This window comes from Sebastes umbrosus, chromosome 10 (assembly GCF_015220745.1).
Source record: "Sebastes umbrosus isolate fSebUmb1 chromosome 10, fSebUmb1.pri, whole genome shotgun sequence".
NCBI lineage: Eukaryota > Metazoa > Chordata > Actinopteri > Perciformes > Sebastidae > Sebastes > Sebastes umbrosus.
In genome coordinates, this window is record NC_051278.1 from 34,015,784 (window position 1) to 34,043,395 (window position 27,612).

Sequence of the window (27,612 nt, forward strand, 5' to 3'; positions counted from 1 at the left end):
GAGAAGGAATGAAGTTAGTAACAATGAATGGGACATGAGTATATACAGAAGGAGAGAAGAGCTCAGTGTGTCATAAGAAGTCCCCCGGCAGTCTAGGCCTATAGCAGCTTAACTAGGGGCTGGTCAAAGACAGCCCTAACTATAAGCATTATCAAAGAGGAAAGTCTTTAGCCTACTCTTAAATGTAGAGACGGTGTATGCCTCCCGGACTGAAACTGGGAGCTGGTTCCACAAAAGAGGAGCTTGATAGCTGAAGGCTCTGGCTCCCATTCTACTTTTGGAGACTCTAGGAACCTCAAGTAACCCTGCTGCATTCTGTGAGCGCAGTGCTCTAGTGGGGTAGTGGGGTACTATGAGCTCTTTAAGATATGATGGGGCCTGACCGTTTAACGCTTTGTAGGTGAGGAGGACGATTTTAAATTCTATTCTGGATTTTACAGGCAGCCAGTGCAGAGAAGCTAATACAGGAGTAATATGATCTCTTTTTCTAGTTCTTGTCAGTACACGTGCTGCAGCATTCTGGATCAACTGGAGAGTCTTAAGAGACTTATTGGAGCAGCCTGATAATAAGGAATTGCAGTAATCGAGTCTAGAAGATGCCATAACAATTTTTTCTGCATCGTTTTGAGACAGGATGTGTCTGATCTTCGCAATGTTATGTAGATGAAAGCAGGCCGTCCGTGAGGTTTGTTTTATGTGGGAGTTAAAGGACATATCCTGATCACAGATAACTCCCAGATTCCTTACGGTGGTGCTGGAGGCCAGGGCAATGCCATCTAGAGTTACTATATCATTAGATAATTGTTTCGGAGGCGTTCAGGGCCAAGTACAATAACTTCAGTTTTGTCTGAGTTTAACATCAGGAAATTGCAGGTCATCCTGGTTTTTATGTCCTTAAGGCATGCTTGACGTTTAGTTAACTGGTTTGTTTCATCTGGCTTGATCGATAGTTATAATTGGGTATCATCTGCATAACAATGAAAGTTTATGGAGTGTTTTCTGATAACATTGCCTAAGGGAAGCATATATAAGGTAAATAGAATTGGTCCAAGTACCGAACCCTGTGGAACTCCGTGACTAACTTTGGCGTGCATGGAGGACTCATCGTTGACATGTACAAACTGAGATCGATCTGATAAATAGGACTTAAACCAACTTAGTGCAGTTCCTTTAATGCCGATTAAATGTTCCAGTCTCTGTAATAAGATGTGATGGTCAATGGTGTCAAAAGCAGTACTAAGATCTAACAAGACAAGTACAGAGACAAGTCCTTTGTCCGATGCCATTAGAAGGTCACTAGTGCTGTCTCTGTGCTACGGTGCACTCTAAATCCTGACTGATAATCCTCCTATAAATGATTGTTCTGTAGAAAGTCACACAGCTGACTGGCAACTGCTTTCTCGAGTATTTTGGAGGTTAGATATAGGTATATTACTCTGGTATATTACTATGGTATATTACTCTGCTTTATTACTATGGTGTTGTTACTCTGCTATATTACTCTACTATTGTATTCTAGTATATTACTATGGTATATTACTATGGTATATTACTCTGCTATATTACTATGGTATATTACTATGGTATATTACTCTGCTTTATTACTATGGTATATTACTCTGCTATATTACTCTACTATTGTATTCTAGTATATTACTATGGTATATTACTCTGCTTTATTACTCTGGTATATTACTCTGCTATATTACTATGGTATATTACTCTGCTATATTACTATGGTATATTACTCTGCTTTATTACTATGGTATATTACTCTGCTATATTACTATGGTATATTACTCTGCTATATTACTATGGTATATTACTCTGCTTTATTACTATGGTATATTACTCTGCTATATTACTATGGTATATTACTCTGCTATATTACTATGGTACATTACTCTGCTATATTACTCTGCTATATTACTCTGGTATATTACTCTGATATTTTATTCTAGTTTATTATTATGGTATATTACTCTGCTATATTATTATTGTATATTATTCTGCTATATTACTTTGCTATATTACTCTGCTTTATTACTATTGTATATTACTCTGGTGTATTACTATGGTATATTACTCTGCTATATTACTATGGTATATTACTCTGCTTTATTACTATGGTATATTACTCTGCTATATTACTCTGATATTTTATTCTAGTTTATTATTATGGTATATTACTCTGCTATATTATTATTGTATATTATTCTGCTATATTACTATGGTATATTACTCTGCTATATTACTCTGCTATTTTATTTTAGTATATAACTATGGTATATTACTCTGCTATATTACTCTGCTATATTACTCTGCTATATTACTATGGTATATTACTCTGCTATATTACTATGGTATATTACTGTGCTTTTTTATAATGGTATATTACTCTGCTTTATTACTATGGTATATTACTCTGCTATATTACTATGGTATATTACTCTGCTATATTACTCTGCTATATTACTATGGTATATTACTCTGCTATATTACTCTGCTATATTACTCTGCTATATTACTCTGCTATATTACTATGGTATATTACTCTGCTATATTACTATGGTATATTACTCTGCTATATTACTATGGTATATTACTGTGCTTTTTTATAATGGTATATTACTCTGCTTTATTACTATGGTATATTACTCTGCTATATTACTTTGCTATATTACTCTGCTTTATTACTATGGTATATTACTCTGGTGTATTACTATGGTATATTACTCTGCTATATTACTATGGTATATTACTCTGCTTTATTACTATGGTATATTACTCTGCTATATTACTATGGTATATTACTCTGCTTTATTACTATGGTATATTACTCTGCTATATTACTCTGATATTTTATTCTAGTTTATTATTATGGTATATTACTCTGCTATATTATTATTGTATATTATTCTGCTATATTACTATGGTATATTACTCTGCTATATTACTCTGCTATTTTATTTTAGTATATAACTATGGTATATTACTCTGCTATATTACTCTGCTATATTACTATGGTATATTACTCTGCTATATTACTATGGTATATTACTCTGCTATATTACTATGGTATATTACTGTGCTTTTTTATAATGGTATATTACTCTGCTTTATTACTATGGTATATTACTCTGCTATATTACTATGGTATATTACTCTGCTATATTACTCTGCTATATTACTATGGTATATTACTCTGCTATATTACTCTGCTATATTACTCTGCTATATTACTATGGTATATTACTCTGCTATATTACTATGGTATATTACTCTGCTATATTACTATGGTATATTACTCTGCTATATTACTATGGTATATTACTGTGCTTTTTTATAATGGTATATTACTCTGCTTTATTACTATGGTATATTACTCTGCTATATTACTTTGCTATATTACTCTGCTTTATTACTATGGTATATTACTCTGGTGTATTACTATGGTATATTACTCTGCTATATTACTATGGTATATTACTCTGCTTTATTACTATGGTATATTACTCTGCTATATTACTATGGTATATTACTCTGCTTTATTACTATGGTATATTACTCTGCTATATTACTATGGTATATTACTCTGCTATATTACTATGGTATATTACTCTGCTATATTACTCTGCTATATTACTATGGTATATTACTCTGATATTTTATTCTAGTTTAAAATTATAGTATATTACTCTGCTATATTATTATTGTATATTATTCTGCTATATTACTATGGTATATTACTCTGCTATTTTATTCTAGTATATAACTATGGTATATTACTCTGCTATATTACTCTGCTATATTACTATGGTATATTACTCTGCTATATTACTCTGCTATATTACTCTGCTATATTACTATGGTATATTACTCTGCTATATTACTATGGTATATTACTCTGCTATATTACTATGGTATATTACTGTGCTTTTTTATAATGGTATATTACTCTGCTTTATTACTATGGTATATTACTCTGCTATATTACTATGGTATATTACTCTGCTATATTACTATGGTATATTACTCTGCTATATTACTATGGTATATTACTCTGCTATATTACTATGGTATATTAATATGGTATATTACTCTGCTATATTACTATGGTATATTACTCTGCTATATTACTATGGTATATTACTATGGTATATTACTCTGCTATGCTACTATTGTATATTACTATGGTATTTTATTCTAGTATATTACTATGGTATATTACTGTGCTTTTTTATTATGGTATATTACTCTAGTGTATTACAATGGTATATTACTCTGCTATATTACTATGGTATATTACTCTGGTATATTACTCTGCTATATTGCTATGGTATATTACTCTGCTATATTACTATGGTATATTAATATGGTATATTACTCTGCTATATTACTATGGTATATTACTCTGTTATATTACTCTGCTATATTACTCTGCTATATTACTATGGTATATTACAATGGTATATTACTCTGCTATATTATTATTGTATATCATTCTGCTATATTACTATGGTATATTACTCTGCTATATTACTCTGGTATATTACTCTGATATTTTATTCTAGTTTATTATTATGGTATATTACTCTGCTATATTATTATTGTATATTATTCTGCTATATTACTATGGTATATTACTCTGCTATATTACTATTGTATATTACTGTGCTTTTTATAATGGTATATTACTCTGCTTTATTACTATGGTATATTACTCTGCTATATTACTCTGCTATATTACTATGGTATATTACTCTGCTATATTACTATGGTATATTAATATGGTATATTACTCTGCTATATTACTATGGTATATTACTCTGCTATATTACTATGGTATATTACTCTGCTATATTACTCTGCTATATTACTCTGCTATATTACTATGGTATATTAATATGGTATATTACTCTGCTATATTACTATGGTATATTACTCTGCTATATTACTATGGTATATTACTATGGTATATTACTCTGCTATGCTACTATTGTATATTACTATGGTATATTACTCTGCTATATTACTATGGTATATTACTCTGCTATGTTACTATTGTATATTACTATGGTATATTACTCTGCTATATTACTATGGTATATTACTCTGCTATATTACTCTGCTATTTTATTCTAGTATATTACTATGGTATATTACTATGGTATATTATTCTGCTATATTATTATTGTATATTATTCTGCTATATTACTCTGGTATATTACTCTGCTATATTATTATTGTATATTATTCTGCTATATTACTATGGTATATTACTCTGCTATATTACTATTGTATATTACTATGGTATATTCTCTGCTATATTACTCTGCTATATTACTCTGCTATACTACTATGGTATATTACTCTGGTATATTACTCTGCTATATTACTATTGTATATTACTATGGTATATTCTCTGCTATATTACTCTGGTATATTACTCTGCTATACTACTATGGTATACTACTATGGTATATTACTCTGCTATATTACTATGGTATATTACTCTGCTATATTACTCTGCTATATTACTATGATATATTAATATGGTATATTACTCTGCTATATTACTATGGTATATTACTCTGCTATATTACTATGGTATATTACTGTGCTTTTTTATAATGGTATATTACTCTGCTTTATTACTATGGTATATTACTCTGCTATATTACTATGGTATATTACTCTGCTATATTACTCTGCTATATTACTATGGTATATTACTCTGCTATATTACTATGGTATATTACTCTGCTATATTACTATGGTATATTAATATGGTATATTACTCTGCTATATTACTATGGTATATTACTCTGCTATATTACTCTGCTATATTACTCTGCTATATTACTATGGTATATTAATATGGTATATTACTCTGCTATATTACTATGGTATATTACTATGGTATATTACTCTGCTATGCTACTATTGTATATTACTATGGTATTTTATTCTAGTATATTACTATGGTATATTACTGTGCTTTTTTATTATGGTATATTACTCTAGTGTATTACAATGGTATATTACTCTGCTATATTACTATGGTATATTACTCTGGTATATTATTCTGGTATATTATTATTGTATATTATTCTGCTATATTACTATGGTATATTACTCTGCTATATTACTATGGTATATTACTCTGCTATATTACTCTGCTATATTACTCTGGTATATTACTCTGATATTTTATTCTAGTTTATTATTATGGTATATTACTCTGCTATATTATTATTGTATATTATTCTGCTATATTACTATGGTATATTACTCTGCTATATTACTATGGTATATTACTCTGCTATATTACTCTGCTATATTACTATGGTATATTACTCTGCTATATTACTATGGTATATTACTCTGCTATATTACTCTGCTATATTACTATGGTATATTAATATGGTATATTACTCTGCTATATTACTATGGTATATTACTCTGCTATATTACTATGGTATATTACTATGGTATATTACTCTGCTATGCTACTATTGTATATTACTATGGTATATTACTCTGCTATATTACTATGGTATATTACTCTGCTATGTTACTATTGTATATTACTATGGTATATTACTCTGCTATATTACTATGGTATATTACTCTGCTATATTACTCTGATATTTTATTCTAGTATATTACTATGGTATATTACTATGGTATATTATTCTGCTATATTATTATTGTATATTATTCTGCTATATTACTCTGGTATATTACTCTGCTATATTATTATTGTATATTATTCTGCTATATTACTATGGTATATTACTCTGCTATATTACTATTGTATATTACTATGGTATATTCTCTGCTATATTACTCTGCTATACTACTATGGTATATTACTCTGGTATATTACTCTGCTATATTACTATTGTATATTACTATGGTATATTCTCTGCTATATTACTCTGCTATATTACTCTGCTATACTACTATGGTATATTACTATGGTATATTACTCTGCTATATTACTATGGTATATTACTCTGGTATATTACTATGGTATATTACTCTGCTATATTACTCTGCTATGTTACTATGGTATATTACTATGGTATATTACTCTGCTATATTACTCTGCTACAGTAGAGTGGAGAGGAAGGTGATCCCTTCCTTCCTGCCTGGGAGACAAAACTGGGGACCAATTTTCCGTAACATCTACGTCGGCGCGTTCATGCCCGCCCAACCCACGTGACAGCTACCCGTTCCCTGATTGGCGGTTTTGAAAACATATCCCGTGAGCTCATTGGTCTGTTTTGAACCGCTGCTTTAAAGCCGTTAATTCAAACAGTGTGAGAGCATTCAGCGGCAGTCTGAGCACGGAGAGAGAGAACACCCCACACACACAGCCGATATACAGCGACGCACAGCCAGGTAATTATTACTAGTATTAAAACTATGCATACATTCATACACGTAGGAATCATGATGAAGTGATTGGTGCTGTTGGGTGAGAACTGTGACCGTTGGGTGTGAACAGAACGGGTCTCAGCGGCCTCTAGAAGATCTAGGCAAGCTAACGTTAGTATTAGCATTAGTAGAGCTAATGGTGGGGACCTGAGCTTTAACGGCTGGGTGTGAAAAACGGAACCTGTCGTTTTTATCTGTCGCGGTTTACTGTCGAAACGTTATTAAGCGACACCAACACAGTGAAGAGTTCACAGCTGATACAAGAGTCAGTAGAGAGAGAGAGAGAGAGAGAGAGAGAAAGAGAGAGAGAGGCGCCTCAGCCACCATTAAACTAACTTCATTTGATGTGGCCTCAACGGTACACACTGAAATACCAACTAATACTACACTATATACTACTAGTACTAGTACCAGTCAGCTAAGAAGAAGCCTCTGATACATACATACATAGACATTATACATTGATGATGATCAATAGATAGATTGATATGATAGATTGCTGTAAATGGTTGAATTAACAGTTGGTTACACAGTGTTCCTAATTCAAGCTGTAATGTTCTCACTTGAACTTAATGTTAGTGGAGATGAGTCAGTCGGTTAATAACAGCTCAGTCTGAAGGGAAAGGTCAGCATCAGCTCAATCCACTAGAAACTAATGATAGATGATGAAATAGTGTGTGTGTGTATATATACATATATATATGTATATATATATGTATATGTATATATATGTATGTGTGTATATATATATATATATGTGTGTATATATATATATATATATATATATATACTTGACATGATGTATTTGTTTTTCAGGCAATAATGGAAGACTACTTGAAGATAGAGAAAATTGGAGAAGGTTGGTCTTATTGTTTTCTGTATTCATTTTAATTATTCAAACAAATTGTATGCTTCCCAAATGATTGTAGGTTTGGGCTTAATGTTGTTTTCAGCACCCTTCCATTGTCATTAGAGCTACTTTAATTAACAAGGTCATGGTCATGACTGTACTTAATATACAGTACGATCACCAATACTTTGTTGTGCAGGTACCTATGGGGTGGTGTATAAGGGCAGGCACAAGGCCACCGGCCAGGTTGTGGCTATGAAGAAGATCCGTCTGGAGAGTGAGGAAGAGGGGGTTCCCAGCACCGCCGTCAGAGAGGTCTCTCTGCTCCAGGAGCTGAAGCATCCTAACGTTGTCCGGTACGTATGATGGCTGTGGAGCACAGGGTGTCTTACTGAACAGGGTGTGTGCACATTCTGTCGGGATAAAGGCTTTTAAAGCGTATGAAATGCTGATGGTATGTACAGTACAGTATATGCAGTAAACGGTTGCATTAGAGCTCAGTGAGCTGATGGTATGGTGCTACTGTTGTTCTAGTCCATTCTGAGTGGTACGTCACCGTCACTGCTATTTTACTGGCTTATGACATTAATAAACACTGTCACTCATGTTCCACTTATGGATGCACCAATCCAACTCTTTAAGTCCAGATATCAATACCTTGGCTTTGGGTATCGGCCGATATCGAGCACCGATCCAATACCAGTGTTTAGTTAATAAACTGTATGCCTCACTGTGTGGAAGTGACTGGATCATTCTGTTATGTGTAAGGAAACATCAGGCTGGATTTAAATATTGCTTTCCTAACTTTGTAAATCAAAATGTAATAAATAAATACAGAGATATAAATGTGCTGAATAAACCAGCATTTTGGTAAAAAAAAAAAAAAAGTCTTTAACGTTAAAGGGACTGTTTGTAACTTTCAGAAATGCTTGTTAACAGCGACATCTGTGGCTGTTAAGTCAACTAAAGTCAGCATCGGGCTCGCGCTTGCTCGCTCTAAATAGACATGAACGAGCATCGCTCGTGAGGTGACGCACGTCAGCTAAAAGCACAATATCACTCTATATTTCAGCTGCTTGGCAGTAATGTTAGCTGACCAGAGGAAGGTCTCTCCATGAATCAATGCTGATCCTAGTGTTGGCTTTTCCTGCCTCAACCTCTGGGGCTGAAGCAGGAAAAGTGGGTCGGTGCCAGGGCTGAAGCAGGAAGAGAAACGTTATCGTCTCCCGACTGCGCCGCAGGGAGCCACCGGAGTTTTGGTCGGAGACGATAACGTTTCTCTCTGCGGAGCCCCGTCACTTCACAACACACAGAAAACCTCTGTTGGTCTGGAGGAGCTGCAGCAGTTATTTCTGCACAAACGTCCACTGTACATTCACTAGATATTCTCAGAGCTAAACTAACTCTTCTGCAGTGTGGAGTGAGCGCGCGTTCACGTCTAGAGGTGGAGCGAGATAGCGAGAACGCACGCGGTGTGTGTGAGTGAAGGCAGGCAGACGGCGGAGCAGTGACTCCGGCCACATGCGATATGCGAGCGCATGGGATCCCGACCCGGTAGATTTATACGCTTAAAAAGTTACAAATAGTCCCTTTTAAAAGGAATTACAATTCAGGTGTAAACCTTTTAAATGCCGCAACAAGTTGGTCAAAAAAGGAATTCAAATGCCAGTATGTAATGTACATAGCATATAAACATAGAATTGAATTGAATAGATCAGCATCATTGTCACAGATACCCGATCCAGCTATTTGAATTAGTATCGGCCCGATATCTAATTTGGTATCGGTGTATCTCCAGTTCCACTGTCTAACCACTTCACACACACAGATCAACATTGACATGTGACACTAGAACAACAGTGGGCAGTACCATCAGCCACTCCACGTCTGTCCAATAGAAGACGTCACCATCCAGTAGAATAGGCCTGCATACAGTAGATGTTATCTTTGTGACTCCCATAATGAACAGCAAGGTGTTGATTCCACTCTGACTACAAGTCCACCCAGAGCCCGGATCTGCTCCAGGTTTCTTCCCACTATACGGGGAGTTTTTCCTGGCCACAGAGCGCTTGGTGGATCTTGTTGGGTCTCTAAACTATGGTGTACGGTCTAAGACCTGCTCTATATATAAAACGTTTTGAGATAACTTCTGTTGTGATTTGACGCTATATAAAAACAAATTGAAATTGAAGTCAATATGATCTGCTAAAAACAGTACTGTTGTAAAAATAAAAACTCAAGGGGCTTAACGTCTGTGGGGATGTTGCTACAAGTACCGGTGAGAAGATGAAATATAATCCTATACTATATATAATCTAATCATTCATGACAACTGCTTACCGTATAAATATCCAACCAGCTTCACATCCAGTATGTGAGCAGATATACACATCTATACAGTATGGACTTATCCAGTGTGTGTGTCCCAGACTGCTGGACGTCCTGATGCAGGAGTCTCGTCTCTACCTCATCTTTGAGTTCCTGTCCATGGACCTGAAGAAGTACCTGGACTCCATCCCCTCTGGCCAGTACATGGACCCGATGCTGGTCAAGGTAACTGTAATTTGATTCATAAACTCTCTCAGCAGTTCATCTTAGGGATGTAATGTGTGTTTATGTGTGACAATTGTATTATTATCATCATTATTATCATTATCATGTCATATATTAATCACAAGGAACACGGGGAGCTAAAACAGTAACACCAGTCATACTGAAACAACAAAGACTGGTGTCACAAGCTGAAAGACCTATACCATACAGATTTATAAATGATGATACAAATACATAAAAAATAATAATCATAAGGTATATGACCTCTATTGTGCTGTCCAAAATGCATTCATGAATGCTCTATGTGAATAGAGGGCTCAAACCACCCAGTAAGTAGACACATCTCTAAAATATCATGTATCAGGAAATAAATCATTAAACAGTTTGATTTAATTTTTTTAACCCACAATAGACCCGTTCTAGTCTTTTTTAGGGCGTTACAGGGGGTGTTTAGGGGGCGATAGCAGGTCAGCAGTAGATGTGACATAGAAGTGGTGTACATCATCTGAAAGCTGAGAACCTGAAGATTAATTTGAGATGCAGCTCAGCACTGAGGGTCAAGTTGTTCTAGTCATAAATCAGAAATACACATGAATTAATTAAGATATATTGTAAAAGTCTACAAGGGTTTATAACATTATGATGAAGGTATATGATGGCCATCCTCATGCTTTATTATGTCTCATTAGTTGTTGCAGCAATTTTTAGGTTGATACCATTTGTTCCACAGATTTGGTCCTAAATTTAACCATTTTTTACCACTGGAGAATTGATAAAAATGATCAATAGTTCCTCCAAAATACCACATTAAGACACCAAGACCTTGAGGAACACCATAGAAGAAGGCATGCTGTGATTTGGTACCAAAAACTTTTGACATTTGGAGATTTCTGCATTTTTCGGTGATGAGCACTTGTGTTGTGTAAACTGTTCAGAAACCCAAACTGAATGCTCTATGTCTCTAGTTTGATCCATCCATCCTCTGAATGCTCTAGGTCTCTAGTTTGATCCATCCATCCTCTGAATGCTCTAGGTCTCTAGTCTGATCCATCCATCCTCTGAATGCTCTAGGTCTCTAGTCTGATCCATCCATCCTCTGAATGCTCTAGGTCTCTAGTTTGATCCATCCATCCTCTGAATGCTCTAGGTCTCTAGTCTGATCCATCCATCCTCTGAATGCTCTAGGTCTCTAGTTTGATCCATCCATCCTCTGAATGCTCTAGGTCTCTAGTTTGATCCATCCATCCTCTGAATGCTCTAGGTCTCTAGTTTGATTGATGTGTGAATCCAATAAGCTTCCCTCTGTAATAGAAGTCTATCCCTATCACCAACCCTTTTTAAAAAGATTTAACCGTCTGTTGGTCCAGCTCCTCCCCACAGCGGCTCCAGATGTGAACAACCACCTTACATTGTTTGAGTTTTGAAGGAACATCCTTAGCAGCTGAATTGAAGTGTCTGGCCACAGGGGATTTTCATCTTTATTCCTTATGCTACTTTTATGAACATAAATCCTACCTTTTAACTAATATTGGTATTAATAGCACTGACTTTCGTAAACAACAACTTCATATCATTTAAAGATTAACAGTAGAGATGAAACGATTAACAGATTAATTTCATTCAAATTTAATGGAAAAATGATCAAATACAGAAACTGACCTCCATCTTTATGAGGACGATGTCTGACGGCGTGCTCAGGTTTCAAACCCATCGTTTGCCATTTGTATGGTTCTGCCCATTCAGTATCACATTTCTAAACACGTGTGCGTCTCCTGTTCATCCCCCCCCCAACCTCCTTTCAGAGCTACCTTTACCAGATCTTGGAGGGCATTTACTTCTGTCACTGCCGTCGAGTCCTCCACCGAGACCTGAAACCTCAGAACCTCCTGATCGACAACAAGGGAGTTATCAAACTGGCAGACTTTGGCCTGGCTCGGGCCTTTGGTGTTCCTGTCCGGGTCTACACCCATGAGGTGAGAATTCCACACTGCTGGTAGTCTGAGGTAGAGCATCACCAACACTGAGAGAACCATGCACTAGGGCAACAAACCTCAGGCCTCTAGAAGGACCTCTGAGCTGAATGAACCCTTGTGTGTGTTCCCAGGTCGTAACTCTTTGGTACCGGGCTCCAGAGGTCCTCCTGGGTTCACCCCGATATTCAACCCCTGTCGACGTTTGGAGCACTGGGACCATCTTTGCTGAGCTTGCCACTAAGAAGCCTCTGTTCCATGGAGACTCAGAGATAGACCAACTGTTTAGGATCTTCAGGTAAACCCTCGTCAGCTGTTTCTTGACTTCTGAGTATAACATTACCCGGATCTTCCTCATCCATGGGGCCCATGGAGCAGGCCCAGTAGCGTTTCCTTTAACTCATCCTCCCAGCCCTCGCTCCAGCCTCGGTCTGGGTCTCAGTCACATGAACAGAGGGAGGGAAATAACTCTGGATTCAGCTATTAGTGTGCTTTACAACTTTTAGGACCTGATGATTTAAATAAGGACTATTTGAGTGTTCATACTGGGGAGTTGATTCACCTCAAAATAAATGATCCTCTGAGTTACAGATGTCTGTTTCCTACGGAGCCCCCCTAGACACCTCGGAGAACATTTTATTAACTCGTTCCCTCAAGTTAGTAAGTTGAAGGAACGAGTTACTTCATAGAGCACTTCTTCCAATCATTCCTGACAGTCAAGTCATTGACTTCGGTAAAGTGTAAAAGATATTGACTGATTGACTTCCCGGATCAATAACTCATAACCGAAACGTTGTTAAAACACATATACACACACATTATACTACAATTGGTTTAGTTTATACAGAAGTTTGCCCGCTACAATGGTCTTAATGACAACGGTACAATAAAAAAAAAATCTAAATAAGTATTGTCGCATAACCAGGAAGAGACCATTGATGGGTGGAGACATTTTGGTGACACTACACTTTATAACAGTGAAGTTATTGAATATTTTTCCCAATAAAAATTAACCAAAATTATACAAAATCACATTTCTCCAAAATAAGTTTTGTAGTATAACAAACAGGAAACCATTGGTGTGTGAAGTGATTTTGATGGCACTACACTTTATCATACTGAAGATATTGAATATTTTTCACATAAAAAAATCACCAAAATTATTATATATTATTTTATATGGAAACTGGGGATTGCAGGCTTCCTGGTAGCCTTATGAGAATACAATGTTTACCATTGGCAGAGTATTTTGGCAAATTGTTCTTGGGCGCTACCCACATAATCAGCTGTGCTGCTCATCCCACAAATGCATGATCCTTACAAGTTGGACATCATTGTAAAGGTAAATAAACAGGCTTTCCAACGATGTAAAATACAATGACCATTAGCATTGGAACAACAGAGAAATAATCCACCAAACGCAAGTGTCCGAACTTATTTTTATATATATATATTATATTATATTATATTATTATTATATATTATATTATTATTATATATATATATTATTATTATAATAATATATATATATATATTATTATATATATTATATAATATATATATATAAATGTGGTTGTAGCTCGTTGTCTACCTTACTACAGTTAGAAAGAGCCCTCGTTGGTGCTTTAATAATGTTTCTGTTATGAGTTATTGATCCAGGAAGTTTGAATCTGAAGTTCGAGTTACTAACTCGAAGGAACGAGTTAATAAAATGTTCTCCAAGGGGTCTGGGGGCTCCGTACTTTCCCCATGGAATTCTATGGGAAAAAAGTATTTTTGGGCCCGATGGCAATCACGTGACAAACACAGATGTTGTAGTACCGCCGTTTGGCCACTGTCAAATTAGCTGCGAAGCCCAGTGCTCCTCCTGGAGACTCGGTGTAAATGTCCAGGAGGCTGGGTCACAGGTGGACATGGGGCTTGGGGGTACGGGGTTTAACACATGCCAGTGTAACTGAAGCTGCAAGTGCAGACCACATTTTACTGCGCATGTGTTATACCCCTAAAGATATGACGCGTTTATGAGGCATCAACCAGCCTCCTTATATAGGCACAAGTCATATGTGCTGCAGCGTCTGTGTTTGACCAATCAGCAACATTCAGCTTTGCAAACCCCTCCCTGAAAGTTCCTGAATCATCAGAAAAGAAGACTTTTAGTGCCAGGAACTACTGTTCAAGTAACTAAAAGGTTCCTTCAGCCCACTGTTGCCTGCGTTTTCATAGCGGTCTAATGATCTGTGAAGATTAGGCCAATTAGTCCGCTGACATAATAAAAAGCAACATGACATGAGACGAGGGCTGCTGGTGGTCGCAGCGGTCAACTCACTCTGCAGCCTGACGTTCAGCGTGTCGCCCGTTTCCTCTAAAAGACCATGATGTAAACGTTTTGTCTCACTGCGATAACATTTACTGCTGCACGTTGGATGTAATGAATGAAAGTAAACTAAGAGCGTCCATCTCCACAGTAAAACATCTGTTGAGTGTTTGATGGTTATTTATTTATTTGTGCTTTAGAACGTTAACGCAGTGAAACGATCAGAAAATACGTTTTTACGCCGCGCTACGCAGCCTGCTCTATATCTCTCTTCTACCGATGACCCTCTCGCTGTCTTTATTAAATGAGTCGGGAAGCCGATAGCAGAGACAAACAAAGAGAAATGTTCTCCTCTCGTCCTAAAATGGTCCTAATCGATAGAGTACTTCTTTGTTTTATGACTGAAGCGGTACAGTTGAAGCAGCGGCGCAGTGTGTGTGTGTTTGACCAATCAGTGACGGTCATCCCGGCAAACTCCACCTCAAAAATTCTTGTACTTTCAGAAAGTACTAACCCCCCGACCACGGCTATTTTGTGGAGTAAAAAGGCCCGAAAAAATGTCCCCAAAACTTAATTCAGACCTTGATCCCTGCGGTTCCTCAAAAGGATCCTAGTTCCGGGGAAAGTTCTTGCGGTTTAAACAGGGTTTAACTGCCTTTAATCCCTGGTTCCTCACAGGTTTAGATCCTGAGGGTGTCTCCCTTTTAATCCCTGGTTCCTCACAGGTTTAGATCCTGAGGGTCTCTCCCTTTAATCCCTTGTTCCTCACAGGTTTACTTCCTGAGGGTTTCTCCCTTTAATCCCCGGTTCCTCACAGTTTTACTTCTTGAGGGTGTCTCCCTTTAATCCCTTGTTCCTCACAGGTTTACTTCTTGAGGGTGTCTCCCTTTAATCCCAGGTTCCTCACAGGTTTAGATCCTAAGGGTGTCTCCCTATAATCCCTGGTTCCTCACAGGTTTAGATTCTGAGGGTGTCTCCCTTTAATCCCTGGTTCCTCACAGGTTTAGATCCTGAGGGTCTCTCCCTTTAATCCCTTGTTCCTCAGGTTTACTTCCTGAGGTTCTCTCCCTTTAATCCCTGGTTCCTCAGATTTATTTCCTGAGGGTCTCTCCCTTTAATCCCTGGTTCCTCACAGGTTTAGATCCTGAGGGTCTCTCCCTTTAATCCCTGGTTCCTCAGGTTTACTTCCTGAGGGTCTCTCCCTTTAATCCCTGGTTCCTCAGGTTTACTTCCTGAGGTTCTCTCCCTTTAATCCCTGGTTCCTCACAGGTTTAGATCCTGAGGGTCTCTCCCTTTAATCCCTGGTTCCTCAGGTTTACTTCCTGAGGGTCTCTCCCTTTAATCCCTGGTTCCTCACAGGTTTAGATCTTGAGGGTCTCTCCCTTTAATCCCTGGTTCCTCAGGTTTACTTCCTGAGGGTCTCTCCCTTTAATCCCTGGTTCCTCAGGTTTACTTCCTGAGGGTGTCTCCCTTTAATCCCTGGTTCCTCAGGTTTACTTCCTGAGGGTCTTGGTCTACTGGGGCAGTTCATTCCCTACTGTTCCCTCTTTGAATCATTCTGACTGTTTCTGTTCTTTCCAGGACTTTGGGAACCCCAAACAATGAAGTGTGGCCTGATGTAGAGAGCCTACCTGACTACAAGAACACCTTCCCTAAATGGAAGTCTGGCAACCTGTCCTCCATGGTGAAGAACCTGGATAAAAATGGCCTGGACCTGCTGGCGGTAAGGACTAGGGCTGAACCCTTTAACAACTCACCTCTTCCTTCTAGGACTACTATTCTGAGTTAGATTGTAATTATCTATATCTTAAAGACCCAGTGAAATATAAAATATACTTTAGTGCGTGTGGCCAATCCATCCCCATCTCCTTCTCCTGATCTCTTCTTCCACAGGTCTCTGACCTGTTCTCTGCCAGAGATCATTGTTGCTATCTGGCCAGTGGATGTTTAAGATGCGCCTCAGGCAGTTGTTTATGAATGTTTGTACTTTTGTTATCGTGGTCTTGGTTGTCCTCCATGTCTGGCTTATCGATGACACTGCCGAGGTATGGAAAGGCTTCTACTTCTTCAAGTGCTGTTCCATCCAGGGTCAGAGTCTTTGCTGGTTGTGTTGACCTTGAGGACTTTACTTTTCTCTTTATGGATGTTGAGGCCTATTTGTGATGATGTGTCTGCCAGTATTCTTGTCTTTTCTTGCATCTGTTGTCGACTGTGAGACAGCAGAGGCTCCGTAGTCTGCAGCGCATCACCGCTTCACGTCTTCCGTTCCTCCCTTCACAATAAACTCCCCGGACACGTACACTGAAACACTGCTTTCTAGAGGAACTAAAGTCATTCACAACTCGACTAAATAACTAACACGTGTTTACAGTTCGCTGTTAACCGTCGAGCTAACGCGCTCTGCTTGTGTAAACATAGCGGCGTAGGATGAGAGACTGCAGACAGATCAGATTGAAGCGTTGCTTTCCTCCATGTTTAACCGTTTCATCGTGTTCATGCTTGTTGAACAGATGTAATAACGTATCTTGGCTTTACACGTACAAAGTTTTACTGACTTACTGACAGTAACAAGCGTAGTAGTTGACTCGTCTCCACCGATATAATGTATAAATGTAATGTAAATATAATGATTTGTATTATTCGTAGCGTTTCAGACAGTCTTTTGCGATGTGTTCATCGTGCATGATGAACATGCACGATGAACACATATCATATCTTGATGACGATGAAAATCTGATTCATCGGTCAGCCCTAATGTGAACTAAAATGGTGGTCTTCTGAAACCATTCCTGTCCACTATAATGTTCCTCCACATCCAGCCTGCTGAGTGACACGGTCCCTGTCTTGTTTCTCTGCTGTAGAAAATGTTGATCTACAATCCTCCCAAGAGGATCTCAGCCCGCGAGGCCATGACTCACGAGTACTTTGATGACTTGGATAAATCCACCCTGCCTGCTGCCAGCATCAACAAGACCTAAACCACACACCAACATGTTCATGCCCATTGTGAATTATCATTCTGTAAATACTTGTGTGTGATAACTGTTGTAGACCTTTAGTCAACTTTTGTCTTTCATCAACGTCTTTTCAATAAAACTGCACTTTCTGTGAGTCTCAAAACTTTACACTTAATGTTTGTCATTGTTCTCAATATTTGCCTGAAAATATACAGTAAAGCTCGACATGAGCTGAAGCATAATGTCATGTTTGGAACATTTCTCATTTTTTTATGATCCCGGACATCATAGTTCTAGATCTGGTTATGGCACAAACCTCTGGGTGAGGTTTGAAATGAATGACTAGTACTAGTCATTCATTTCAAACATCATCCAGATCATCATTGTGACCCTGATGTCGTTATATAGCGGCAATTCTATGAGAGTTACCGTCGTGTTTTCTTTGCCACCTTATGGGCCTTTAAAGCCCTTTGAGATGACAGACTGATTCGAGGCTCTAGCGAGCTACAATATTGGCGAAGCGTTTCAGAGATGGAGAGAAAATGTTGCTAATAGTTCAACCTTCTGTTCACGAAGAAGTCTAAACTATTAGATAGATGGATAGAAAATGATGCTTTCCCTATGGCTACTGCCATAGCTACCGTAACTGAGGCTAGCTCACAGCGGCAGCCGTGAGTAGAAGGTTAAACTAATCAACATTTTCTCTCCATCACTGAAACTCTTCTTTTTGATGAATCGGTCTTCCTTTTTTAGGTTGCGTTGTAGTTTATGCATTTATTGCCAATGAATAGTGTTGGGACCCACTGTCAAGATGGTGGCAAGAACTGAGGCCATGGGTCAAGGATCATGTGACTGAGTTCATGTGGTCCATGAACTCAGTCACATGATCCTTGACCCATGGCCTCAGTTCAGTAACCATTGGCTACTGTAGTATGATGACTCATTCACACTTACTTGTGAAATTGTATCAGGACAAAAAGCAAAAGGACCCCCTTCTGTCTTTTTTTCCCCTGGGCTTCTTCTCCTTCTCAACCCCTGCTGACTAAGGCTGACTAACTATGGTGTCTTTTGAACACTGGATATTATTTATTAGGCTAAAGGGAAAATGTAAATGATATAATGAGTTATATCAATTATCAATATTGATCAATATTATCATATGAGGATGACTGATCATTAATGATTCATTTCTAGATGTATTTCTTCTTTATTATCCTTAATAAAGAAGGACATTTTATCTCATGTGGTTAAATAGTGTATAAAATGCTGTAACACTCCCTGTGTCCTGATACACTAAAGAACAAGACTTACAACTGAATGATAACAGCATGCTGACTAAAACTGCTCAATGATGTCATGTCTTCACTGTTTCACAGCCTAGATGCAGCTTCAGCTCAGGGGGTTCAGCTGGTCCAAAACTTCTAATAACCAACCTGAAAGCTTCAGTAGGCAACACGTTTCTGGCATCATTGGGCAAAAATTACCTAAAAATAACCTTTCAGCATATTATTATTCAAGTGTTCTGAGAGAAAACTAGACTTCTCCTCCTCCTCATGGCTCTGTTTTCAGGCTTTAGAACATCTAGCCTAGTGACGGGAGACTTTGACCAATCACAGGTCATTTCAGAGAGAGCGTTCCTATTGGCTGTGCTCCAGCTAGTAGGCGGTGCTTGGTACTTGCACAGAACATACACATGCACAGTATTATGTTCTGTTTGTCCACTTCAACTGAGTTACACCTTCATGTTCTTTCTTTTCAAAGTTATTTTTTTGGGGGCATTCCCCACCCCCATTGACAGGACAGTGGACAGAGTCCCGAAAGGGGGGAGAGAGAGAGCCGATGCGGAAAGGGCCACAGGCCGGATTCGAACCCGGGCCGCCGCGGCCAGGACCAAGCCCCAACACATGGACGCCCGCTCCACCAACTGAGCCAACCCAGGCGCCCCCACCTTCATGTTCTGATTGGACATCCTGTAGCAACAAACACTTCTGATTGGACGTCCTGTAGCAACAAACACTTGTGTTTGGACGTCCTGTAGCATCATCATCATGACCTCGTCAGAGTGAGCATGTTTGAAGACTTTATTAGAAAAAACAAAGCGTAGCTCTTTACAGCAATAAAACAGATTCAGTTTATATTTATTATTTAAAAAATAGATTATTATTATTCAATGGCATCGCTCAGTCTGACCAATGCACGCATCAGTACAGCCAGCCAATCAGAGCTCTCCTCTGTGTGTGTGTGTGTGTGTGTGTGTGTGTGTGTCAGGGCATGGCCTCAGCATCTCCCTCTTCTGTAGAGGTCAAAGGTCGAGTAGGCGGGACGTGGCGATGGGAAGGACTTGTAGTTTCCAGGCCCCTCCTCTGGTGGGAGGGGCTTCTGTCTGAGGTGGTCAGAGGTCATGAAGAAGAGAAGGGATGGCCCATTTGCTGCCTTGTTGCCATGGTGACAGGGGGGGCAGCAGGAGCCTCTGCTGCAGCACCTGGCTGATTAGCTGATCCTCCAGAACATCCACACACACCAGAGAGGTGAAGAGATGCTGAGAGCGAGAGACGTTCACTTCTGCAGACACAGACAGAGAGACAGAGACAGACAAATACTAAATGTATCTGGACCTACTGGAGCTCAGAGACGTTCACTTCTGCAGACACAGACACAGACAGAGACAGAGACAGACAAATACTAAATGTATCTGGACCTACTGGAGCTCAGAGACGTTCACTTCTGCAGACACAGACACAGACAGAGACAGAGACAGAGACAGACAAATACTAAATGTATCTGGACCTACTGGAGCTCAGAGACGTTCACTTCTGCAGACACAGGCAGAGAGACAGAGACAGACAAATACTAAATGTATCCGGACCTACTTGAGCTCAGAGACGTTCACTTCTGCAGACACAGACAGAGAGACAGAGACAGACAAATACTAAATGTATCCGGACCTACTGAGCTGAGAGAGAAACTTAAATCATTTCGCAGAATGAGACGAAGGTTGTGTAAACATTGTGTAAACGTTGTGTAAACGTTGTGTAAACACAGCTTGTGAGTTCTATCTAAAAGCCACCAAAATCCTGACCATTGTGAGCTTCTTATCATTAGTGCAGCATAAGTTACCATGACGATAAAGTCAGGTTAAAAGAGAGCCACCTTTGTGACATTAGGATGGACATACCTCGCTAACATGAAATAAAGCCGATGAGAGCCCCCCCTTGTGTTACCTTCAGTAGCTCTGGTGTTGATTAGGTTTTTGGTCCTCTCGGACCTCCGTAGCATCTCCTGAACGGCCTTCTGGGAGTTAAACTCCGCCCCCTGCAGGACAACAGACAAGTTACCATGGGAACCACAGTTAATACCTCAGTGGTGATTGATTGACAGCATGCTGATAAACAGTGTGAACCTGAAGTGACTGAAGCTCCGCCTTCAGAGCCAGAGTGGTGTTTAGCCCCGCCCTCTCCAGATAACCTGGATCTTGATTGGATACTGCAGCAGGGGGCTCCACCCACTGTCTGGGGGCTCCACCAATCAGAGGAGAGAAAAACAGATTTATTGATCATGGTATTGATCAGTGACCACTGTGACAGGCTGACTGAGGAGGAGAAAGTAGAAATGAATATAATAATCTGGAGACAACAAAAGCCTGGAAGAATCTCTGCGTTAGTTTCATGTAGAGGAAAGTTGATTATTAGTTGATTATTTGCAGATAAAATAATGAAAGAAAACTCAGATATGGTTCTGCTGTTGGGAGGTGGTTTTAAACTTTGCATGGACCAAACACATTTTATTCCATGTTCAACAAAGCAGAGAGAGAAGATTCAGACTGTAGTGGAGGAGCTGACTGTGTTCAATGTGCTGCTGATGAATCATAAACACATAAACTGTCTATATTATTATGTAGATATGTTTATAAATAACATGCAGTAGCCTAAAATCTTATAAGCAACAGAATACCAAATTGTAAAATTTATTCATTACCGATTTCATAAAGTTGAAAGTTAAATAGCACTGAAATATTATATATATAAATAAACCACCGATCTGAATTCATGTGGTCTGAATTTACTTCTTGGGAATTTTCAATAGTTCACTTCAAGTTGTGCAATTTCAAAAACTTTATTTCTTATTTCAAGTATATACATTTTTTAAGCTTTACAATTTCAATTAGAAAGTGAAGTACCCCAACATTCCAAAACTATATTCATGTTGCTCAAATTCAATAAGCTCTATTGGGAATATTGTCAAATAAATGTATTGAAATTAAAAGTATAATATTTCCCTCCGAGATGTAGCCTAGTGGAGTAGAAGTGGGCTATAAAGTTACATAAAATGGAAATACTCAAGTAAAGTACAAGTACCTCAAAATTGTACTTAAGCATAGTACTTGTGTAGCCTGAATGTACTTAGTTACATTCCACCACTGCTAGAGCATAAGATCTGTTAATAGATCTCTGTGTGATCTGATTGTGCCCCAGACTGATACATGTATGTATGTATGTATGTATGCCCCCCCGAAGTAACCCCACCACATCATGATCAGGACGGTACCACCTCAGAGTAATGCTACGGAGACAACGTGGGCGCTCTGAAACTAGCAATGACAAGTTGCGCTGCGATGTGCGCCACTTTGCGCCATGTGTAAGATAAGGCCTTCAGTGTTAACTGTCAGACTCTGGTTACCATGACTACATCCTCTGCTTCTCCTTTGACCTCTGATTGGCTGCTGAGGAGGGGCGTCTCTGCTCTGCTCCGCGGTAACCGTGACAACCACCGGCTCTTCAAGACACACCTGCAGAAGACCAGACACAGGATGATGTCATCGCGCACACGCACGCACGCACGCACGCACGCACGCTCGCACACACGCACACACACAAGGACTACAGGATGATGTCATCACCTGTATGTTCCCCTTTCTTCCCATCTGTCCTTGGGGGCTGGGCTTCAGCTGTGATTGGTCATTTTGCTGCCTCGTCTTCAGTGGGCGGGGCTTCAGGTGTGTGTGGGCGGAGCCGAGTGTGACTGACAAGTCGAGTTCAGGACAGCGAGTCAGAGAGGAGGAGGAGGAGAGGGGGAGGGGAGCGGAGTGAGGAGAGGGAGGAGGAGAGAGGTGGGACGAGGAACTCATCCTGACAAGAAAACAAGAGAGAGAGACAGATTGATATTCAGTGGAATGCTCCTTTAAAGAGTCTCTGCTGTAAACAGCTTCATCACTGCTTCAAAAACAATTAATACAAACACCTTTTCTCAATCTTTCCAGGATGAAATATGACATACTCTCTCTGGCCTCTCTGTGGCCTCGATGCTCATCGGCCAAAGCGGCCTCGATGCCCCACCAGCACGGCGCCAGCTGATTTCACCATTTCGGTCTTTAGACACCGTTGTATTTTGTTGAGATTCTGAATAGGCATCGGTGGGTTGGATTTGGAGCCTGGTATGAACCGCTGGAAAACTTGGCTACTTCCTGCATGACGATAGTTTGACATGGCAACGAGCATTTCCCTGAGCTATCTCCTTCTGCTAACGGCCACTGTAGCTGAAATCTAGATACTAAATAATTATGGAAGATAAATTAATTTTTAACAACTAAAACACAGACAAAAATCTTTGATCCATGTCGTTCATATTCAATAGCAGCAATAAACAACTTAAATATATTGGTCAATTGTAAATACCTATATATTTTGTTGTTAAATAATAAATAAACAGCTCTTTAAAATTATTTATTTAATTGGTAGTTATATTATTAATTAAATCATCCTTAACTTTTATGTTAAATTCATTATTCATGTGGATTATATGTATTTTACTGAATTAATATTCAGCTGAGTCAATTAACATTAGGTCAACAGGTTCAGGTTCAGGTGACTTTATTTGTACCCGTAGGTAGATTTGTTTTGCAGCAAAAAAGAGGATGACATCCGTATTGACAATGAGGTAGGGCACAGACAAGAGACAGACATACCAAAAACATGACAGGGGGTACTCAAGGGCTTACTGGAAACAGGATCCAGCAAAAAGAGAAGGCCACAACAACAGTATAAAACACTACTGAAATATCAGGACAGAAAAGACACAATAATGAGAAAAGGGATAAACTTCCATAAATATGTGCAAAAACTGCTATGACTTATTTAAGTGAACTATTGCAGCTGGAACAAAACTGTTCCTGTAGCGCTTTGTTCTGCACTTTGGGACCCTAAACCTCCGACCAGATGGGAGAAGCTGGAATTCACCCGACAGAGGATGAGAGTCATCTTGTGAAATGTAGCTGGCTATCCGCTGTAACTGTCTGGTATACAGGGACTCTAAACTCAGCTGTGACTCGCCAATCAGCCGACTGGACCATTTAATAATCTGACTCAGCCTATTTTTGTCCTTCAGAGGCAGAGTACCAAACCATGACACTAGTGCAAAGGATAAAACAGACTCAATAAAAGCACGATAAAATAGCGTCATCATGGTTTTTTCAATGTGAAAGTGGGACAGCTTCCTCAAGCAGAACAGGCGCTGGTGCCCCTTCTTGCATACGGCTTCACAATTTGCCTCAAAGTTCAGTTTAGTGTCAATGATGGTCCCGAGGTATTTGTATGACTGCACATGTTCGACAGTTTGACCCTTGATAGTTGTGATTTCAGGTTTACAAGCATGTCTTCTGAAATCAATGACCATATCTTTGGTTTTAGAAATGTTTAGTTGCAGATGTGATTCTTCACACCATTTGACAAAGTCATCAACTACAGGGCCATGGCTGCTCTCATTGCCCTGAAGAAGACTGACAATAACAGAGTCATCCGCATACTTTAAAATAGTTTGATTTTTAAAAGTGCTCTGACACATATTAGTGTAAAGAATAAAAAGCAAGGGTGAGAGCACACACCCTTGTGGGGATCCAGTTGAAGAGCCCACTTTGTTTGATAAAAACCCATTGACTCTGTTCTGTTGGTTAAAAAGTCTAAAATCCAGCCCACAAGGTTGTTACTTAAGTTAAAATGTTCTAACAGCCTGTGGGTTAAAATGTGTGGTTGAATTGTGTTAAAAGCAAAGGAGAAGTCAATGAATAAAAGCCGGGCATGACACCCATTTCCCTCCAGGTGTTTAAAAAGCAGGTTAAGCAGAGTGAGTGTGGCGTCCTCCACTCCTCTGTTAGGCCGATAAGCAAACTGCAGCAGATCAAGTGCATGTTCGGTGATGTTTAAAATTTCTGACCTTACCAGTTTTTCAAGAGTTTTCATTAGGATGGAGGTCATCAGGATGGAGGTCATCAGGATGGAGGTCATTAGGATGGAGGTCAGGGCAATTGGTCTAAAATCATTTAAAATGTTGGGACAGTTGGATTTAGGAACCGGGACAACAACAGCATCCTTCCAGACTTTGGGGACGTGCTGTGTTTCTAAAGATTGATTAAAAATATAATTAAAAACTGGGCTCAATTCTTTTGCACAAGACTTCAGTAAACGGCCGCAGATATTATCTGGTCCAGGGCTCTTGTTTACTTTTGTGCGGAAGAAAGCTTTTTCAACATCCTTTTGGTTTATAGGAAAGAGCTGATTGTCCTGAAGTCTGAGGCTCAGTTCCTGAATTTCTTTCCCAAAATCAAACATATCAAAACGATTATAAAAACAATTAAGAGCATTAGCAAATTCAGTATCTGAATCAAAGCTATTTAAAGTGACGTTTGTGCTATTTTTTGTGCTCTGGAGGCCAGCACTGGTTTTCATGCTGGTCCAAAGCTGACCCAAGATTATTAGCAGACATTTTGTTTTCCAGGTCTGATTTATAGCTCTGTTTTGCCCTCAAAATTTCAATTTGAAGCTCCTTGGTGGCTGAGTATAAGTCTGATGCACCTCCCTGTTGAAAGGCAAGTTTCTTTTTCTTTATGCTAGATTTAACTGATTTGGTGACCCATGGCTTATTATTGGGGTATATTTGAACCCTCTTACTGGGAACAATCATGTCTCTACAAAAAGCAGTATATGAGCATGTAACATCAGTAAGTTCATCCAAGTCATCACAGGACTGCTTAAACATATCCCAGTCAGTGCAGTCAAAGCATTCCTGCAGGGAGAGCACAGATTCATCAGTCCACACTTTGACGTCCTTGGTTTGCGCTTTTTCCCTCTTTAAAACAGTCTTGTAAATGGGCAGAAGATGCACACAGTTATGATCTGCAGAGTCCAGAGGGGGGAGAGGGAGTGATTTAAAAGCGTCTTTAATTGACCCGTAACAGAGATCCAAAGTCTTATCCCGCCTGGTTGGACAGGAAACATATTGGTAAAAGTTCGTTAGGGTCTTTTCCAGAGAGACATGGTTAAAATCACCCAGTATAAAGTTGGGAGCATCAGGTGAAATAGACTGCAGTTTTTGAATAACGTCAGAGATGGTGCTGGAGGCCGAGGCAGCGTTTGCCTTCGGGTGGATGTACACCGTCGTTATGAAAAGTTGAGGAAACTCACGGGGCAGGTAAAAGGGACGCAGCGACACAGAGAGAAGTTCAACATCTGGCGTGCAGATTTGATCTCTGACAGTCACAGAGCTGCAGTATCGTTTGTTAACATACAAACATACCCCGCCTCCTTGTGTTTTCCCCGTCACTTCAGCCTAATAAAAAGGCAACTTCACTTATTGAGATATACCGACATAGGGGAGCTAGTCAACGGTGGCCTACTCACTGGTGGTAGTTTGAGCAGTTAGTTAACAGTTAAAACTAGCTAGTTGACGAGCCTAGCCTAGCCCTGGTGATGAATAAAGACAGTTAGCTCGGTTAGTTACCCTGGTGATGAATAAAGACAGTTAGCTCGGTTAGTTACCCTGGTGATGAATAAAGACAGTTAGCTCGGTTAGTTACCCTGGTGATGAATAAAGACAGTTAGGTTGCTATGGTGACTAACTCCTGACGTTCAGTCGTGTGTTCAGCACAGTGTCTGTTAAATTCTGTTAACTTACAGATTGAAGCTCCAGTGTGAAGTGAGCCTGTAACACTCATGGAGGTATTAAAAGAACACTCGCACTAACCTATCCATAAACCCATCCATGAACCCATCCTCCTTATTTGTTGTTTGTGTGTTACCTCATTTAGTCCGATCAGAAACGATCCCCAGAACAGCAGATCCGCTCCTCCAGAACTACCCAGAGCCTCTCTGAGGACGATCCAAACGCTTTTATTATAATTATTATTTTACTATCCGAAGGTTTCAGGGCGGAAATCATCAGTTTCTACTTTAAATCACCCTCCTCGGCTGCTTGTCATCACGTTAACGATAACGCTGCTGCTGCTTCCTTCTTCTTCTTCTTCTCTCCGTTTCCTGGCGGATCGCAACAACTTTAAGGTGCATACCGCCACCTACTGTACAAGAGTGTGTAACATCATGACTGTTACTCTGTGTCTCTTAAGAACATTAATAGTGACTTCCTGCCTTCCTGGTGCCTTCAACCCCCTCACCCTCTGTTCCCAGTATCCATATCAAATCCCAATCCCGTCCCTCCTCTCTGATCTTTGTCTTTCAGCCTCATACATTTTACAAT

At 39.1% G+C, this 27,612-nt stretch overlaps 2 protein-coding genes across 2 annotated transcripts; one reads left to right on the top strand and one right to left on the bottom strand.

Annotated features, from left to right (window-relative positions):
• Positions 1-7,293: 7,293 nt before the first annotated feature.
• Positions 7,294-18,258, top strand: cdk1 (cyclin-dependent kinase 1). The gene is made up of 8 exons (XM_037781506.1): positions 7,294-7,410; positions 8,263-8,305; positions 8,496-8,652; positions 10,726-10,849; positions 12,652-12,822; positions 12,954-13,117; positions 16,715-16,856; positions 17,995-18,258. Exons 2-8 carry the CDS (start codon positions 8,269-8,271, stop codon positions 18,109-18,111), a joined length of 912 nt encoding a protein of 303 aa, XP_037637434.1. The 5' UTR covers positions 7,294-7,410; positions 8,263-8,268; the 3' UTR covers positions 18,112-18,258.
• A 1,895-nt stretch (positions 18,259-20,153) lies between these two features.
• ppp1r35 (protein phosphatase 1, regulatory subunit 35) lies at positions 20,154-27,447 on the bottom strand. The gene is given in 7 exon segments (XM_037781507.1): positions 20,154-20,547; positions 20,549-20,652; positions 21,312-21,402; positions 21,491-21,606; positions 22,768-22,876; positions 22,988-23,216; positions 27,158-27,447. Coding segments are annotated over 7 exon segments (834 nt in total). The 5' UTR covers positions 27,163-27,447; the 3' UTR covers positions 20,154-20,367.
• Positions 27,448-27,612: the final 165 nt, after the last annotated feature.